The sequence below is a fragment of the Parasteatoda tepidariorum genome, chromosome X1, assembly GCF_043381705.1.
Source record: "Parasteatoda tepidariorum isolate YZ-2023 chromosome X1, CAS_Ptep_4.0, whole genome shotgun sequence".
Taxonomy (NCBI): Eukaryota; Metazoa; Arthropoda; class Arachnida; order Araneae; family Theridiidae; genus Parasteatoda; species Parasteatoda tepidariorum.
Window position 1 is genome coordinate 56,332,522 of NC_092214.1, and position 21,608 is coordinate 56,354,129.

At 27.8% G+C, this 21,608-nt stretch overlaps 1 protein-coding gene across 1 annotated transcript in view; it reads right to left on the reverse strand.

The window, feature by feature from the left end:
• LOC107448953 (serine/threonine-protein kinase 32C) overlaps positions 1-18,355 on the reverse strand; it is a 35,720-nt gene extending 17,365 nt beyond the window's left edge. The window contains exons 1-6 of the mRNA XM_016064329.3: positions 17,316-18,355; positions 14,990-15,045; positions 8,444-8,608; positions 8,148-8,311; positions 3,295-3,332; positions 2,094-2,183 (exon numbers count right to left, since the gene is read on the reverse strand). Of these exons, the coding sequence (XP_015919815.1) occupies positions 2,094-2,183; positions 3,295-3,332; positions 8,148-8,311; positions 8,444-8,608; positions 14,990-15,045; positions 17,316-17,394 (592 nt within the window). The 5' untranslated portion in view covers positions 17,395-18,355. The remainder of the gene's footprint in view (positions 1-2,093; positions 2,184-3,294; positions 3,333-8,147; positions 8,312-8,443; positions 8,609-14,989; positions 15,046-17,315) is intronic.
• Between the last annotated feature and the right edge of the window lie 3,253 nt (positions 18,356-21,608).

Sequence of the window (21,608 nt, forward strand, 5' to 3'; positions counted from 1 at the left end):
TCTCACCTCCATAACTAATCTCACGAAAAAAATAAGCGGACCACTCTGAATAACTTTTGATCTAAAGTCGGATCTTTACTTTCTGAGACTCAATCTTAACGATTCGTGAGGGTGACTTCAAGCATGCTAATTAACTATAGAATTAGAGAGCTTACTATTTAACCAGACACAAATACGTACTCTCTCTGAATAAATATATCTTTTTTTTTAAGTGAAGAAGACAAATATAAATATATCTTTTTTTCACGGATTTCGATATTTCACCCCCCGAAATATAGAGGATAGCCGCAATCTGAGAAATATGGTCCCAATTGATTGGTCAGAAGTGAGGTCCAAAATTTTCACCCCTTAATGTTAACTAAACTTTTTCCAAATTTCACCATAGCTCGAGAAAGTTTTAAGCGAATTGAGAAATTTTAGGACTCAAATATGATATACGTTTAGCCAAAAATAATTCAATGGAAAAAAAACTTTAATTGAGTATTTACTATTTTTTATTATTTTATTTAATAATAGGCGGAAAAATTTTAATTGTAAGGTATAAAATTTTTTATCATTTCAAGGAAAGTGTTTTTACATGGATAAATACAAAATTCAATCAAAATTGGTTGAATAGTTTTAACAAAATAGAATTTTAAAAATTCGAATTTTCCAAAATTCGATTTCTCATTAACTATTTGACCGATTTTGCTCAGACTTTGTATTTTGCTATATAAAATTACATTCTTCAAAATGATATAAAGAATTGTATACCTAACAATTAAAGTTTTTCTACTATTATTAAAATATTAATAAGTTTTTCGACTATTATTATATATTATTAAATATATACCAAGAGTTACATTTTGCATGGAATTATCTTTAGGTAAACAAACCACATAATTGCGTAAAATTTTTTTTCAATTCTCTTAAAAAGTTCTCGATATATGTTGAATATGTTGAAAGTAAAATTAACATTAAATTTTCCAAACTTGGTACCTCTCACCTGACTAAACTATTGGGATAATACTTCCCAGACTGCTGCTACTCCCTATATTTTAGAGGACAGAAATCCAAATCCATCAAAAAAAAGGTATGTTTATGTGTCTGATTTCATAACTGTTTTTTTACTGTTAGTTTATTTCAAAATATCAAGCGCTTATCTGATATTTATTGAGGATACATTTACTTCATATTGAATCATCGAATGAGTGATGATTATTGACATTTAATGATGAGCATTCCGTAATTTTACTTAATCGATTAACAGTATTCAATGGAATATATTCCCCATTTTCATGTTTTTATTTATCCCCCTTTAATCTCCCTAAGATTGCAATCTACATTTGTATCATTTTCTTTTCTTTGTTAGTTAGGGGTCGAATGAAATTTGTTTTTTAAATACTTTCAAAACTTGGGGGAAATGGAAGTTCTAAATATTCAGTAAAGAAAACGCTGATTACTTCCATTTTTAAACATAGTCCCGACAAAAAACACATTTTATAAAATGGCGATAATGATTTTATTAGAGAATGATTTTAGCATGTCTTGATAATTTAATGATTCCGTTCTTGCAAATTTGATTTTAAAAAGTGGCTGATTTTATATTCCAGTAATTTCATTAGTGGTGATCACTGTAAATAAAATGGAAAATATAAAATTTAATTAAATCAAGTGGAATAATTCATAAAATTTATTCTACCGTAATATCTATTTTTACTGTAAAATGTACCATAGATTTTGCAGTAATATTTATTTATAGTGATTCAGGGATTTTAAGATAATTATTGCTGTTGTTAAGGTAAGATTTTTGTTCCGTAACATGTTCTGGTAAAAATGGATTTTACGGTACCCTGATTGCACCCTGAGTGCCAGTACTTTTCTATTCTATTTTGATCCTGATTTTTTTCAATGTGCTTGATATATTTATTTTCATGTTCAAAAAATTACAAAGAATAAATGATATAATTTAAAGATTGCTCTCTAAAACTTTTTTTTTCATGGGCAGAAGCTCTATTAATATAACAAAAAAATATAATAAAACCATTTCTTTCATTATGTTTAAAAGTTTTAACCTAAACATTTTATTTATTAAATATTAAATATAATATTACCCATGTATGGCTTTGTACCCGATACGGATGTAACTGCTTCTCCTTCTTTTAAATTTGTTGCTATATTAAAATCTGTGATATGAACATGCCCTAAAACAAAAATTAAAAAGTTACTCTTAGTCAGTTATCTAGGCAAAAATATACTTTATTTTATTAGATATACAAAGAAATGAAATTATGTGAAAATAATTTTTAAAAGCACTAATTATGCTCAAGTAATATCAAATGCTTTTGACTGAAATAGAAGTATTTATCGCAATTACGGTAAAAATTTTAAAAGTTATAAATCAAGCATTTTTCATGTATCCACGCATACAATATTAAGCACATATAGCCCATTGTGCAGCTCCAGTGCGACGTAAATAAAGTACCTACCCACCTACTCATCAAGCACAATTCATACTTATTGGGTTAACTGGAAAATTCCTGCCTATTTTAATTAAAAATTGAAGTGTGATTCATTTAAATTTTTTCTTATATGATGTCCCGCAGTCTTGTGGATAAAAATGAGATTTTGGATTTTATGCAAATTTAGTGGATAAAAACACTTTTATTTGTACTATCAAAATCCTAAAATCACAAATAGACAATTTTATTCATCGATATCAAGAAAACAAATGCTCAAAATTTGGATAACAGTTTTTTAACACTTTTTCAGAAGATATTTTTTTCAAAGACTGGCCTTTTCTCATGAACGTGAAGAAAAATGGCACGTTTACAGGCACCCCCTGTGAAAATATGATTAGTTGGTTTTAACTAGTAAAATTGACCATTGTAAAATTTTTTTATTTCTCTCTTTTTGCGCTATGCTTTATACTTTATCTTATGTTCCACTTTTTTGATTATAATCCTGGATGCTTTTACTTTTGCTGTTAAAATGTTATCAAAGATATATTTAAATTTAGTATATTTCTCCTTGATTATCTTTGACAATTGATCTATTTAAAGTGCAGGATTTAATACACACAATCTATCCAGCCAAAGTTTGTTTATTTTTGCTTAACTTATCAATAAAGATAAATGTTTCGTCCTAATCTATATCACTATTACAAATTTGAGACTCTTTCAAGCTAGAATTTTTTTAAAAGGATTAGTAACCGATTTCTCAGAGCAATGCGCAATAAATTCCGTAGTCATTATTTCTTAAATTATAGAAAACTAATGCTAGAAAATTGTCAAACTAAGTGTCTAAAGTACTTACCAGTGTCATCTATTAGAATATTATCTGGCTTAATGTCTCTAAAAAAAGGAAAACAAGTTAATATTTTTTAAGGCAAGGTTTTATTTTATCAAAATAATTATATTGTGCATTATTTTTGATATGTATAATATGCGATTTTTATTTAACTTTTAGACGATATTTCAAGCTGATTTTTCTATTGCAGTAATAATTAATATTGCATGATTACGTGAAATAATTGAATTTCAAAGGTTTTGTAAATTTTAGGAAATTACGCACCAACACAAAGGCGCAACTATAATTAAAAACAAATTCAATGATTTGATTTTAAGATTTGTTATAATAAAAAAATAACAATGAAAGAAAGGAAAGAAATTGCTTGATAAAATATAAAAAAGAATGATTCTGCAATTGAAATATGTCTGTTGAAAGAACTACGAGGTAGATTATTTGACTTCCTCTCTCAACGGCAAGAGAAATGCAATGGCAAGACAAGTGCAAATAAACAAAGCATTGTAAAGTAAATATTCCACGGATGCCTTAAAACTAATTTATATTCATTAAAATGCTTCATAATAATTCCTTATGGGATTGAGTTTTTAAAAGGAAACTGGTATTTTGTCGTGACGAAACACGATTTCTTTTTGATAACTCCTGGCATAGGCACTAATATAAAGGTAAGTGCCCTTCCAATGGAAAAATTACTAGCCTTCCTGATTCCAGTTTGCGCTCAGAGATTTTAATTATTTTTTTAGGTCAAGAACATTCATACCTTCTTGATCATAAAGACTATGAATTAATCAAAAAAAATCTAGAATGTATGGCATAGAGAATCTTGTGGCATAGTTTAAGCCCAACTGTGGACTGAAGTTCTGTACATCTTCAGAAACCAATCAGAAGTCAATCCTGATAACAGAACTCCTGTTTTTAGAGAAAAAGATTAAATATTTTTCTCATTGGTGATGGTGTTAGTTAAAAAAATAATTTATAATAATTCTCAAACCTTGATTTTAAAAAACATTAAATTTTTAATATTGTGTTTCAGCCAGTTTCCATATATGAGGAAATTGAGATGGCGCTTTAGCGGCCATATGTTAAGAATAGACAAAGAAAGTTAATAACGAACTTGCCACCAGGTGGGAAACGATCGAGAGGATGCCCAAAACTAACTCGCCATGATGTGCCACTTACTCTTATGTGCCACTGACATGAAAAGAGATGATGATGTTGAAAATATTTATCTAAACTGCTTCTTCATGTGTTGAGAATTATTAGTGATTAAGTGATTAATATTAGTTCGAAATTTGAAAACAAGAAGTATAAGTGTGGAGGACACTTAATAGTTAGATAAATAAGTAATAAAAATATGGTTTGAGTATGAATCTTTTTTATTCCCCAATCCTCACAGTTAAATGTACTTACGAAGTGCTCTAGCCTCTTAAGTACACCAATAACGAATAAACAGGAATGAAATCTCTCTCTCTCTCTTTATATATATATATATATAAGTTCAAAATGAGGATAAAACAAAGGAAAATTACAGTGAAAAAGGGGGAAAAAGAAAAATAATAATAAAAAAATGACAAACAACTGGGGGAAAAAAAATAAAAGAAAAGAAATAATAAAAAAATCCAAAAAAAAATTTTAATTTATTTTTTTGTATTTATTTATTTTGCTATATATATATGTAATCTTCTTTCCTTTCAATGTAAATTAATACCGAGATACCGAGAGAACTTTACATTTTCTTAAATGCTTCCTAAAAAAGTCTCTGTTCACGGTCTAAACTTTTAATTCATTCAGTCAAAACTCTGTGAATTAAAAATAAAAGCATGCTGAAAGAACTTTATGAACAAGACCATAAAGTAAATTATTTTCAGACTTTTCGCACTAACAGAAAAAATTAGAGCTTTTTTTTAAATTTTTTTCCCCTCCAGTTTCTCGAAAAGTAATTTAAACAGTTAAGTCCTTTTTTCTCATGCAGCGATATAATTAAGTTCTTCATTCATAAACTTAATCTTCTAGTGGCTCTCTTTAAAATGATATTACAACTTAACCTTCTAGTTATTAGATTTAGTTTATTATCATCATTACATGTATTGAATGAGCTTTTATCGCAGAAATCTCATAATTACTCTTTTATCGGTTTATGGACTATAATATTTCATGGCTCATGTTCAAAATTCTAAAGGAAGGAGCAATGATTCAGTGTCAAATAGCATTATTATAATGCATGAGAGGAAGAACGGATGTTGAAGATCAATAATAGGGAATAATTTCAACACTCCATTTTCTGATATTAATTTTAATGATTTATATATCGAGTAATAGTACTCACGGATTTAGTCAAATAGAAAGAGTCAGCTTTAATTGGAAACTATTATGATTTGTTAAGACGTACTTTTAGATACGGTTGGAAAGTAGATTTTTATCTATTGTTTAATTTGTCAAATTAATTTTTATTTTTAAATCCTAGAAATTTCAAGCCAACATATACAAATCAATAAAATCAACAGGACTGTGTAAAGCGAAAATTTAAAAAGAAACTTTCCCGCTAAATAAATATGAGTTAAACCTCTTCTGTTTTTAATCTAAAGTTTAGTTTGTTTTTATTTAAAATTTACCGTAAGTAAATATTTATTTAGCGACAAATTGAAATTGCGTGACTTGCTGCATGGAATAAATTAAAACATAATATTCTGAATAAGGAGTTTTCATACAAAGTTTTAAAACCAAAAACTGCTCCTACCTTCTAATTCGTGTATTTTCTAAAGTTAATAAAAAAACTATAAATTCATTTTAATATTCACTTATTAAATAAATATTGTTTATTAAACATTTCAATAAATATTAGGATAGTTTATAATATGAAACATATAAAGTATTCTCTTAGAGTCTGAAGAATTGCATTTGTAGAAGCATAATAATAGTTTTAGTTTGAAATGTCTTATAGGTTTATGAAATAGGAAATGTAAGGAAAAAACTATGATACTATACCATACTATACGATAATAACATTTCCGGTAAAAAACAAAGAAAAAAAGCATAATTCTGGCTTTATAAACTAAAATATGCGGTATTTAAATCATTCATTTGGGAATTTTTCCATATATATATATATATATATATATTTAATATTTTTAAAAATAGTTTATTTTAAATTTTTTTTCCTTTTAATGTCATTTTTAACTTATTTTATGAGTTCTATACACTTGCAGTTATGAGCAGTAAATAAAACTTATTAATTTTCTTCGCTTTTCTCTTTTTTCTTCTTATCCATTTTGTCTTTATTGTGCTATATATTAAATAATAATTTGCATTCCAAAATGCGTGTAATCAGTTTTGAACAGGAAATGCAATTTGAGAAAAATTATGGTCAAAGCAACCGAAATATGGTAAAATTTACCGTGTTTCTGGCTCCAAGAAAAAAAAAATGCCCCGTAATTTTTACAGACGCGCTTAAGTAATAATTTTGATAAAATTACCAATAAATATAATTTTATAATATACGATAAAATTTGGTAAATGGGGTGAACTTTGGTTATCAAGATACAGTTAAACATGGAATGAAAACATTTATTCGGTTAAGTTTTTTTTTCCTTCTAAGTTTTGTATTTTTTATTAAATGTGGGATATTACGAACTATAAATTTTGAAAACCAGAATTTCCAGTAAACCTTTATCATATGAATGAAAAAATTACCAAATAAACTGCTTAATATCGTATATTTCGATTTTATTAACAAGATTTATAGTTTTCTTTTCCAGAAATGTCAATACAATACAGTGCGGTTATTTTACCAAACTTTCTTCAGTGTGAAAACATGCTATGAAACCTTTCTATATTATTGATTTCCATTGCACCTAATTTTGGAACGAATATTCCATTTTGTCACAAAGAAATTAACAAAAGTGAACTGCAGGAATTAAAAAAAATGAAGAATTCAACAGCAGAATGCAAGTTTCAACAAAACTTTGCTTGGTCATTCTAGAATTACATAATAAATATTTTCAAATTATGAGTTAACTTGTATGATCAAAAGTTGGTCTACTTTAACCTATTTGTGACTGTTGTCTTTTTAAAAGAACAGCTTTTCTTTTTTTTTTCCAAAAAGGGATAATTGGGTACTATAAAAATTTCATGATTACATGAAGAAAAAAAATCCCGTAAAATTACCATAGAGTATGGTAATGATATTTCTGAAATAAAAAACATAATTCTGGTATTATGGTTATATGTATATGATGTTCAAACCATTAATTGTCTAATTTCTCCGCTCAAATGTTAGCGGTTTACTGGAAATACAGGATTTAAAAATTATAGTTCTTATTACAGCACATTTAGTAAAAAATACAAAACTGAAAAATGAATTTAACAGAATAAATTCCTTTTATTTCTTGCACTAAGGTATCACGATAAACATACCAAATTTTATTAGATATTATAGAGCAATATTTCTTTACTAATTTTACTAAAATCTTAACCAAAGCACATCGATAAAAATTACCAAGCTCTTTGGTGTTCCTTGAAGCCAGAAAAACGGTAAATGTTACTACATTCGGGTGGTTTTAACTATACTTTTTTTCAGCATGGGATTCATTTTTCAGAAACTACATACTTCTGCCTACCAGAATATATTAGTAATAAAAATGTTTATACTTGGGTCTGATATCATAGCACATTGCCTTTTTTAAAGTAGCAGTATGGAATATCCTAGTGCCATAGACGAATGGGAATGAATATGTACTAACACTTCACTTATATAAATGTTTTTCATAAATAGATCACATTTTATTGTAAGCCATTAGTGAGTTAAGCAAATAATTTTTTAAAAAATATTAAAAATATCTCATTTTAAAGAACTATTGTCCAACCTGTGCAAGATTCTTTTTGACCTTAGGTAGTCTAAAACTAATGCGATTTCACATATATAGAGTGTTACTCGATCTTGATCAAAATTGGAACTACTTTGCTGCAGATGATATCTCAAATCTCCCCCAAGTAGAAGATCTGTAACCATGAACATGTCTTCTTCATCCTGTAAAGAAACTACTCATAATTGAAGAGCTTAGTTGAAGAAAAATTTTAAGTTGAATTTTAAAAACACACATTTGTTGACCTTTGTTGATTACTTTAAAATGACATCATTGTAAGTAAAGTTATAACTTACTTGAAACGTAAACCACAGATTAACCAAAAAAGGATGCTCAAGCTCAATCAAAATTTCAATTTCTTTCAAAACATTTTTGAATGCATCTTTTTCAATGCAGCAACTTTTGTTCATATACTTCATAGCGTACATTTTCATGGTGTCTTTTTTCTGTACAATACAAACCTAAAAGGCAAAAGAAATATTTTGTTTCCTTGAATCTAACAATGAATACTTTAAATTTTTACCGAAGCAGATAAACCCTATAATGCTATTTTAGATGCCCTTGCTCCTTATAGCCATGAAGAAAATCCTTTGCATGAACCTATCACATAAGGTACAGATCACAAAAAAAAAGACCTTCATGAATTACTTTTGATCTGATGATCGGATCTTCGCGTCTTAGGACTAAAACTTAATGATTCAAGAGGAGGAGGACCTCAAATATGCTATTTAATAAGTGCATATGATATTTTAAGTTACGAAATCAGACACAAAAACATACTTTCTTTGAATAAACATACATTTTTTGAAATGGATTAGGATTTCTGACTCCCAAAATATAGGGGTAGCCGTATTCTGGAACCCACAGTTTAGTGAGGGGAGCTATCCAAAGTTTGGACACCGTAATGTTAATTTTACTTTTTGCGTATTTCGCCATATCTGGAGAACTTTTTAAGCGAATTAAAATAAAAGATCTTTATTTTAATTCGCTTAATTCCTTATCTTTTCGAAAAGATCTTTAAAAAAATTGCACACAATTATCCAAAGATAATTTCATACAGAAAAATTTTAGTAAATATTTATTATTTATCATTATTTTATTTTATAACTGTCGAAAACATTTTGAGCTGTGAAGTACACAATTTTTATATAATTTCAAAGCACGTAATTTTAAATGGCAAAATATAAATTTGAGCTAAATTCGTCAAATAGTTTATAAGAAGTCGAATTTCAAATATACGACTTTCTTAAGATTCGATTTCTCGGGAACTTATTAACCGATTTCGCTCAAATTTTACGTTTTGTCATCTCAAATTACGTAATTTAAAATTATGTGAAAGAATGTAGACCTTACAATTCAAAATTTGAACCGCTGTTGCATTAATGCCTGTTACGCTAGAGCACTTTTCATATGCAACTTTATTAGAAGTTTTAAATTATTTCATTTATTTATTTATTGAAAAATTACTTCTTTCAAGCTTTATTAAGTAGTTTTAAAGCAAACTCCGGCACCTAAGTATCGGCTTTTAATATTCCATCTCAGCGTATAGTAATTTTAATCATAAAATCATCTGCCTTCTCTTTTGTGTTTTAATGCTAACATTTTATGTGTGGTCTATCATGCAGACTCTTTAATTTAATCCTCTGAGACTTGAATGTTTAAAGAAGCAATAGAGCTAACACTTTGTGAATTTTTTAAACATTTTTGAAAAGAGTGAATCTTTTAAAACTGGTTTTATGTGAAATAACCATTGTCCATATCAATGAAGCAATAGAGCGGACACTGTGTGAATTTTTTAAAATGTGTGAATTTCTAAAAACTGGATTCAAGTCAAGATATGGACGCTATTTTTTTCTGAAAATGCTTCAGTTGTCCAAAAGTGCTCTGAGAATGTCTTTAATAATCATACGTTTTGAACATTTGGATTATTTTGTAACAACTGTTGGCAGAAATAGTTTGAACACATAAAACTTTTAGAAAGATCTATGGGTCTATGGAGTAGATGAGTTATTGTTTTTAGCAAAGAAGTGAGTACTGCAGCAACATATCTACTATAGTGTTCGAATTAATTGGGACAAGCAAGATTTTCTCATTCGAGTTGGTATGGGATTGCCAGTGATGTCCCGAACCGCTTCAAACCAGCTATATCTGCCTTGAGCTGCGGTGACGGATAGACCTTCACTATAATTTACTCATCTGACTGGTTTTAGTGTGTTTGTAGTTCAGTTGTGAGCATTTCAGTGTGGAAACTGGTGGTTATAATTTTGAGTTTAGTTTAACACAAGTTATGTGCTTATAAAAGATTGATATTAGTCCGAGGAAGCGCTCTAAAATATAGCTCTTAATGAACACACTTCTATGACTGTAAGAGACATAGCTACAGCAGTTGGTGTAGGGAAATCTAGTGTTTCCAGAATTCTTAGAACATTTTAAGATTCCGGCTCATCCTCTCCAAAAAGAAAAGGAAAATGTGGGCGCAAACGGAAAACTACTCCAAGAACTGATAAAAATCTAATAAGAAATAGTAAAATTAATCCAAGAAAGACGAGCACAGACCTCCGAAGGGATTTATTGGATTGTGGTGCTGATGTGAGTACTTCAACTGTACGAAAAAGGCTTCCAGAAAGTTGGACGTAAGGCAAGAAGAGCAAGGAAAAAACAATTTCTAACTCAGAAAATGATGAAAAAGCGCTTAGCATGGGCCAGAAAATACCAAAAATGGACTGTAAATGACTGGAAGAAAGTGGTCTTCAGTGATGAAACACATTTATTTGTGCAAGGACAAAAATCAAGTGTAGTTAGACGAAGTGAAGGCGAAAGTCTGAGACCAGATCATATCCAACAGACTGTAAAACAACCTTCTAAACAAATGTTTTGGGGTTTCTTCACAACAAATAGCACTGGAAGCTTAGTGCCTCTAAAAGACATGATGAATTCAGCCAAATACATCGATATATTACATAGTAGGATTGTTCCATTCATGGAAACATTCGACGGAACATTTCAACATGATTTGGCCCCTTGTCACAATTCCGAACTGGACCAGAATTTTATGCGAGAAAACAAAATAAAAGTGCTTGATTGGCCTGGTAATTCACCAGACCTAAATCCCATTCAGAATATGTGGCATATTCTAAAAAATCGCTTAGCCAAGATGAATTGCACGACAGCAGAACAAATGATAAAAAGTGCTATTCAAGTATGGTTCCTCGACGATGAAGTCAAGAACATGTACGCTACACTAGTGGAATCAATGCCAAAACGTGTTCTTGAAGTCATATCTGCTAAAGGAGGGCATACTTTATATCGTGTATCAATGTAACTTAAGGTATGTAATGATTAAAAGCTAAAGTTTCAATAAATCACTTTTTTTTCATTTGTCCCAATTAATTCGAACAGGATAGTATCTATCTTCAACTATTCTTTTTATGTCATTCCTTTATCTAAATCTTTTTCTTAATTTATTATTATAAACGAAACGCTCTTTCTCACATTTTCCTTACTAATCACATCCTGTATTTTAATCTATTTTTAGTTCAAGTATACATTAATTAACATTTTAATGTTTATCCCTGTAACTAAGCATGAGAAATCTAAATTGATAAATTTCCCTTGACCTTTTTAATCAACTAAGTATAATTACTAAGATTTCCCTTATTCCCTAAAACGAAATATTTTACCGATTTACTTTGCCAGATATTCCCTAACTTTTATTGAAGAGCACAACGATTTTCTGTCACTTGAATGACTGTTCTCTCTCCAAGAATTATTAAATAAATATTGTGTAATCTTTCCCTGNTATATGCGAGATAATATATTGTGATTGAATATTTGAATATTATCTCGCTCCCATAACTTTTCCATAACTTTCCATAAACTTTTCCATCTGTGTTTATAAGTAATCGACTTAATAAGTTCCATATTTATAATGTCAAATATGCTCAATGACAAATGATCAAATGAATGAGCGCATAGCGTAGAAGTGCAAACCTATCCACGCAAACCTTTACTGTTGTTCTCATTTATATAAACACCTTCATTTATATAAGACCTTCATTGGTAATTTTGTTTTTGTATTTTCTGAAGCTATCAGTAGATGACTGCATAAATCATGAATTTGAAAATTCTTTTTATATTTAAAGATTAATTTTTACATTTAAAAATTAATTTTTACATTAAAAACTAATTGACACTTAAAAATTAATGATGCTGGTGAGAGGTATTTTACCTATAACCTTTATTAAAACAGAATAACTTCAGAAAAATGGCAAACTCATAATTCCACATCAAATTTTTTATTTTTATTTTGCTGTTGAATGTTCCAGGAAAAACTGAGAGTCACAAAATCTTACATATAGTCTCGTATGGTAAAAACAAAATAGCAACTAAGATTTTGGCAAGATACTCCAACCTTTCAATGTAAAAAGCCAATGTAAAAAATAGTAATATCCCATGATTCTAAATATAGGGGAAAATAAATTATTATCACTTTATTTGAAATGAGCCTTGCCATATGGCAAGCCAAATTAGCCTACCTCATGAAACCTAACATTAATATTTTAATTAATTTGGTGAAAGAAGTGAACCCCAGACCCATTTCTACACTAATAGGAGAGCAATTTAAAAAATAAAAAACTTGAAAATAGTTTCTAATACTTGGTTATGCTTGACCTTCAATTCATTAACTTTTTTATTTATTAAGAATTAAGTAAAAATATAAATTTAGGGAAAAAATGGAAGTAAAAAATATAGGAAACACGTTATGCCTCTAATGATATGACAACACTCTTAACTCTATTTAATTGAGATCTAAGAAACGGTGTAGAATTGTATACAGGATGTTTCGTATTCACATCCTTTCATACATATTGAAGTCGAAGTATTAGGGTCATAAATTACTATTTATGCGAATTAGGAAGAAACAAAAACGTTTACTAAACCTGACGAATCATTAATTGACAATTCGAGATTAATAGCATCAAAACAAGTTTTATTACCAGCGGAAAGAGAAATTATTTGAACGACAACCATTAAAGATATCTTTTTACTCCAGACCGAAAGATAAAAGGCTTTTAAGATTTATTATACTATTTAACTTACAACTTGCTACCCAAATTGAATATGTTAAGAGTTGTGATTGCTTAACATCCTGTAATTATGAATAAAATGCTATTTATTAAAATAACGATGTTTAAAATTCACATCATAATATAAATCTTATCATATTTTGCTTTTCGATTTGTAATTAAAAAGGTTGCCTTGCTTTATTCTGAAGCATTACTTTCTTTTCCCGTTTTAGAATATTAAAATAAAGATTGATTTCTTTAAAACTTATTTTTTTTTCGTACATTATTTTTTTTATTTGATTGTTCAATGAAATCAAATTTTTCGCATTTGGTGAGTGCCTGTATTTATTTAGGGATTTTCCATACTTAGAATATTGAAAATGTATAGAAAAATAAAAACATTATAAATGATTTTCCTGACACTAATAACAAAATTTTGAAACTAGATAGTTTCTTCAACGATCAGCAGCTATAGTGCTATGAGCATATGATAAATATTTCAAGAAGGATGCGACGTATAATCTATAATCATAATGTATTAATCTCTTAGTGTTTTGATCTGTCAAGAAAAAGGAACGGAAAAGCCATAAAATAATTTATTTATCCAAAACAAATTTGTCTGAGCATGGTATTTATCACTTAAAACTATGTATTCCAAGCGTAACAAAGGAAGTGTTTCTTCCTGTGTTTTTTTCCCACAAGAAATGCACATAACACTGATAAAAAAGTACTGTGTAAATTACTAGTTAATAATAAAGTTTACTGTATTTCTGGCGTTATGGGGATTCCAAAAAGCTCGTTGATTTTTACCGAAGGGCTTCAGTAAAGATTTGGGTAAAACTATCAGTAAACATGATATGTGATAATATTTAGTAAATATCGTAAAATTTGTTAATTTTATCATGAAACCTAATTCAGACAATTTATTCGGTTCAATTTGCTTTTCAGTTTTGTACTTTTCGTTCGCGCAATGTGTAGAACTATAATTTTAGAATTTCCCGTAAATTGTTACCATCTCAACGAAAATGGGTTTAAATACCGTTTGTATATATATATATATATATATATATTTCACCAGGGATGTCATTACCAAACAAAACAGTATGGAAATTTTACTCCGGTTACATAATCTGGTTTACTTAATTTAACCGATTTACCTTATTATTTTTTTTAAATCTCAAAATAAGTTGATTCCCTCTTAAAATAGAAATTTTAAATGTCACATAATGATTTAAGAGAAAGCATTAGGTTGATTTATTTTTTTGTAGGTCAGCGATTTAATTTTTCTGGGTATTAATACCATTATCCAAGTAATTTTTTCTGAATGTTTACTTAAAATTTACAAATGAAAATTCGTTGTTGAAATTCAGATTACGAATCTTGACTTTTAATCATATTAATAAATAGATAATGAATGTTTAAATAACGAAAAGAAAATGAATAGATAGGCTCTGTTTCGACTAATAGTTAACTGAATTCGAAAAAAATTAGGATAGTGTGTTTTTAAAGATTTTTTTTGTTTGTTTGTTCTTTTTCTAGAAAAAATGGAGCTTAAAGCTTTCATAAATCGAAANATAATTTCCCAGTATATATTGTTGCATTTTTATGACATGTTCTCTGTTTTTACTTAAGCTTTCGTCACAACTTGAACAAAATAACCTGTTTAGCACTGAATTTTAGGACATTCGCTTTGAAAGCCTAAGAAAGTTTTTGTATTCTGCCAAACAATAATAAACAAATTGTGCTAGTTTTCTTAACAAAATAATTCCAACTTACTTTTCCAAAACTTCCTTTGCCAATAGCTCTTAATATTTGAAAATCATCCAAAGTAACTGAAAATGAAGAAAGTAAATTTCTAACATTGTTTTCAGAGTTATCTGGTTAAAAGTAATAAGTTCAAAGTGATTTAACTTTAACAAATAAAATTTTTGCGACAAGTTATAGTGATAAACCTCATCTTTTCTAAAGTTATATTGTTACATCAAACTGTATCTTATTTTTGTTTCGAGATAGGTTTTAACAGGGTTTTTCACATGGCTTGAATATTTAATCACATGGAGTGATCTGTATGGAATGAACATTGGAGTATCAATGAAACATCTTTTGGTCTGCATGGAAGTCATGGTGTTTTTCTTAAAATAATCTCGTCTGAATAGTTTGAAAAAGTAGCTTATTATTAAACCCTCCCCTCAATGACGAAAATTTAACTATATTGTAAACGTATTTCCCCTTTATTATTTCAAAACTTACTGAGGTCAATCCGATTAAGTTTGAACTTTATACGGTGCCAAGATCAGACTCTGTTGGATGAAGAAATGCATATTTTGGTTAAAAATGAAATCAATTTCGATCAAATGTTCGATTTTTTAAACCCTTTAAAATTAGTTCTTCAAACAAAAATTAATAATTAAGTAGTTGATAATATTTAGCTTGTAAGACATAGTTTGATAGCTAAACTTCAGAAAGCATGTAACGAAATCAAGACTGCGAAATATTTTAATACGTTTACACGTTTCTCGTAAGTGTAAAATTTCCCCCTTTGATGATTTTCTCTATAATTTAAGCAGTTTGTACTTTTAAGTACCGCTTTACACACGTACCTCTTAGTAATTTCAGTTTTACGCAAGATTTCTCTTTGGAATTTTTTATTTATTGCTACGGGTCTGCGCGAGATGCATTTAGAGTTGAAACGTACGAATTTAAAAATAATTTTATAAATTAGTTGATGCAGTCATGTGATAATAACTTAATTATGATTAAAATAAAAAATTGTTTGTCATTTCTCTCACAGAATACCTTTAAAAACTTTGATTTAAATTATAAAATTTTCATTATAAAATTTTTATTATAAAAATAATTATGATTACTTAAATAATTAAAATAAAAATGCAGTATTTTTTAAACTTTATTTAATCTTGAAATTCCCAGGCACTATTTCAGTAGACCTTTTCCTAATAAGTAATAATTAAACTACGACATGCTCTTTGCCATCTTCCACCAATTTTTTTTTTTACATTTTGTGTTTCTAGCATTCATTCTTGGTAAAATTGGCTAAGCATTGAATCTATGATACCGTGCAATTTTACCGCAACCTTCACCAGATATTAGATTGTGCAATGTTCTTGCTAAAGCAGTATCATATTATTGTGTAATCAAATTTAGGAACAATTATTTTATACTATAGTTTGCTTCAGTTTCACACTGGATTAAATTTCTTGTTCAGTTCAACATTTTTGGTGTTCAAGCTGAACCAGAGTATTTTGTACTCTAGTTTAGGAACCATTATTTTGCACGATTGTATAATTCAATTTTATAGAGTATTAAGTGTCCTTTTCAACAATGATTCGATTCAAGCTGAACCATAGTATTGTGTAATTAAATTTAAGAACAATTCGCTTGCGTGATCGTATGGTCCAATTTTGTTTAGTATTAAATTTCTTGTCCAACAATGGCTTTTTTTTAAGTTGAACCATAGTATTGTGCAATGAAGTTTAAGAACAATTCATTTGCACGCACTGTAAAAAAATCCGGATTAAGTACGGTAATAAGTACCTACACTCAGGGTGCCGGTACTTTTTACCGTAATATCTATTTTTACCGAAACATGTTACGGAACAAAAAAACGAGCTTTACAGTAATTCTTACAGTAATAATTACTGTAAAATCCCTGAAATACTTTAAATAATTATTTCTGTAAAAATTACGATATAATATTTTACGTTAAAAATGGATTTTGCGACAAAATGGATTTTACAAGGTTTCACCAAAGCACTGGCACTCTATATTTTAATTTGATCCGTAATTTTTAACAGCGTGGTTTGATTTAGCACCGTATTAAAGTTTTAACAAATACCAACGATTTTACTGTTCAACACACTTCAAAATTAAATTTATTGGACTGAAGGTATTACAGTTAGGCCAACAGATTTATGGCGCCTGTTTTGTTTTTCGAACAGACTTGACTGCTTGACTAACAGCGATGGCAAATTTTAAATCAACAGAAATTTTACAATGCTGCTTATCAAAATATGAGGCTGTGAATATTGATATGTTAGTATTTTTGGTAATTGTCTTTAAATTAGAATAAACTTTAACAACTTACCTGGTTTTGCTCCTGATTCATCGATCTGTGTAATACTGAATTTCTTTTTCTTCTTTTTGCATGACTGTCCCATTCCCATAATTCATTACTTTCAAAGAAACTTTACAGATTCATACCTTTTCTACAGTTTCAAATCTTAACTTAATCACAGATTACCGTTTTATAAATGAATCTGTTACGATATATTTTTGCACCAATTTTATTTTTAATATATATACGACTTTTTTATAATTATATTATATATTCTTAAATATACAGAGTTAGACTATTTAAAAGAAGTAACTAACAACATTCAAAAATTGAGCAAACTTATGAAACAATAATATTTGAAACTATTTTAATTGATTTCTGGTCTTAGTAAAATTTTATTAAATATAGTTAAAATTAAACAAATAAATGAATTTCTTCACAAGAGTAAGAGGTTAAAAATTAAAAGAAAAGCTGTTTTTATCAAAACTTATTTCATATAAAATATATAGCTAGAATACAATAAAATATTTTTCAAGGGATGTTTTTAAAAATAAAATAATTATCACACTTTAGGTTCGGTTATTTTACATGAAACAAGTATGCTACTCTTTTATAAAACAACAGGGAAAAAATAAGAACTACAATTTCTTTGAGATATTCAATTTTGTTCGAGTTTTAAAATTCAACCTGGAAGCTATAAATTCACAAATCACTTCCAATAAAAAACGGAACACGATTTCAAAAAAATAAATTCTAAAATGTCAAAACATTTCCACGTGCATTTTCACGTTGCATCATTACGACGACAAACCAAAACAGCCATCTCAACTATACTACTGCTTTTCACTAAAAGGAAATTGATTTAGGGAACCCAGATACCAACGGATATCCGGAAAGATAGACTATTCGCATCCTCTAACATTCCATAACCATTTATCTACCATAATGTGCAGGTACTGGTCACAATTTACATTTCAATGTCAAGACCAAACATAAAAAGATATTTTTTTTCGAAGAATGGCACTTTGCTTACATCTTTCTCTTATTATTCGTGATCTCTTAGTTAAAATATATATATATGAGCATGCGCCTGAATTTCGATTTTTCGGTCCGACGGAAGAGGGTAAAGCATGATTTTCTATCTATAAGAAATTTATTCTATTATGGATGTACATTGCAAGCGAGACTAATGACGGATGTTCTAATTTGATTCTTTTATCTGAAAAAGATTTTGTCACGAAAAGGAAGGATAAATGAGTATAGCTATTTACAAGAATTAGTGTAATAGGATTTGCGGTTAAAAGCTTAAAAACTTGGAATTTATGTTAGGAAAGAGCTTACTTGACTAGTTAATATATAAAAATATAAGTTTAATTTTTCGCATAGCAAAACTTATAAATATTTTTTTTATGTTCTTGGAGCAATATTGAAATATTGTGCTTGATATGAAAAATGAGTTTATTAGAAAAATGAGTTTATAGAATTGAGTATTTGGAGAAGTGTTGGAATTTAGTTAATAGTTGCTTGTTTATTTTAGTTTTTCCAAACTTTTTTTCACATTTCATTTTATAAAAAAACTAAATTTTGCTTTGTAAGGAATTTTATCACTAAGTAATTTAAACTTTTACAGATATTTTGAATAATTTCCCAGTAAGGGGTGAGGTGTTATTAAAATATCTCAACCCAAAGTTTAAGAAATATCAACTTTAACAAGAATTAATTTATACACTGAGAAAAAAAAAGTACGATCAAAAATGCCAGAACGTAGTAAAATGTATCGCCATTCTAGTTCTATGAGAACACCAAAAAGGTCGGTAATTTTTACTGAAGCACATTGCTATTGATTTTTTTTTAAATTAACCATAATATAGTGCTATTATATGTGATAAAATTTGGTAAATGTGGCAAAATTTGGTATTTTTATCATGATACATGGCAATCATTTATTTGGTTAAATTTATTTCTCAATTTTGTAGTTTTTATTAAATGTTCGGTAATAAGGACTATAATTTTGAAAGCCAGAATTAACAGTAAACCGTTACAATATGAGCGTAAAAGTTAAATGAAGGCTTTAAATACCATATATTTGGGTTATTATTACCAGAATTGTGGTTATTTTTTACTAGTAATGTCATTACCATACTGTACGGTTATTTAATAAGATTTTTTTCTGTGTGTATTAAAGTACGTTTCAACTTAAAAATTATCAGTTTGTAGCAAATTTACAAGATATTATGGTTGATAATATTAAAAATATATTTGGTAGTGTGAAAGTTCCTTCAGTTAATTTAATTATTCATTCCAGATATAAATTCATTCATATATCCAGTAACACGCTTGTTAAAACAGAACGACCCTAAAGCTTATAATCAAAAATTAAAGCAGTTTCAGACATTTCAAATGGTACTAATTTTCTAAAACGAGGGATTTAAACGCACTATAATGATGCTTTTTGAAGCATGATATCTTTAAAATTTACAGCTATATGGAAAAATTACTAGGAAAAAGCGAAATGCACATTAAAAATAGCGTTTCAAATTATAATTGGGAGGGAATTTGCAAAAAAAATTAAAACATTTTTATCACACAGTTTATTTAAATTTATAAGTAATGAAGAGATTGAATGGAGTTCTCTTAGATTAGAGCTTTCTTCTTTTATCAAATACAGTTTGAATAAGTTTTTATAAGTTTTTTTAAGGTCTTAATAAAATCTGCATTCGATTGTATTAGTTCTAGTTTAAGTAATCATAATTTATGTTTGTATAAAATATCAAAGTGCAAAACAATATGTAATGCATGCAAAAAAAAATGCTTCCTAGGCTATTTACTGTCTGATACTATTAGAAGGTTAATATTTACCATTTATAAATGATTTTCTTGATTTCTCTTCGTGAAACTTTTCTTCTATCTCTTAGAGATATTTCTAGGAATCAAGCAATCAGTGGAAATCCAGGAAATAAGGCTTATTCTAAGTCCTACTAAAGCTTAGTTGACCGAAATAAATCAATGAAAAAACCATGAAGCATAATACTTTAGATACCAATGTAAGTAAAAAGCAGCAAATAAACGCAAAAATAAAATTTATATTAACAAATGTAAAGATTAAGCAATATTCTGAGATTTTTTCATTAAATGTTATCTAATGTAGAATTATTTTTAATAATAATTATCGATGTTTAGAAAGTTATGTACGAATAAATGAATGAGTCTTAAAAAACGTATTGGAGACATTATCGTATTTTAGTTCATTTTTTAAAATCTTTTTTAACATACACTTTTTTGTAACTTTGCATGAATACAAATGTATCTATCTCTATATATTTGTAAAAACAACGAAAGTGTTGATGTATAACATTATATTTTTTTAAAATTATTTACATTTTTCATAGCGAAGTAATGCAGAGTTATCTCTCTTTGATTGTTTTCAAGCAAAAGTACTGCATTAAATGAAACAAACATGCATACAAACTTATTTTTTTGATTACTTTGATGAAAATTTCAAATAAATTCCTGATTAAAATCGTAAAACTAAAATGTATTTTAGAAAATCATTTTCAATTCAAACCACTAAAATGTAATATTTTAGTAACTTCATAATAATACTTAAATATAAATGCATATTTTATAAATCTAAAAAAAAAAGCAATGAAATTTGTGTATAGAAAGTTTACAAAATTGCAACTGCATTTTTCTAAATTAATAAAACATTTTATGGAAGTAATGCTCAGTTTTTTCTTTAATTATTTTGAAGCAAGACAAAAATGTGTTTTTTAAGTATGTTAAAGTAATTTTTTTTGGTTTCGAAAGTTTTTTAAGACAAGTTTTGTTAACTTGTGAGGTATTGGGACAGTGATAAAGTTTCTTTTGATACTCTCTGTACCTCACTATAGTGTTTAAGAAGAAGTTAAATAGATCTTACTCAATTGCCTATATAAAATAAAAAATATATATTTTAAGTTTAACAGAAATTAATAATAAAAATTAGTAATAAAATTAATTTTGAAATTAATAATTACAATAATTAATAAAAATTAAGAATAAAATTGCAAAGATAAATTAAATGGAGAATATGTTTTCGAAACTTTATTCTTTTCTAAAAAAAAAATTACTTGTTTGTAAAGAATAAATGTTAATTAAAGTTTTTTTCTATTAATAGATGAGTTATCAGTTTAGTTTTAATTATTAATTTTATTATTATTTAATCGTTTGTTTAAGAGACAAAGCATACATTTAAATTTCTGAGAATTGCTTTCCTTTCCCATCAAATAGAATTTGCTTTCGATTGTCTGAATCAAGATATGTTTGCTTTTCCGAAAGTGAGGC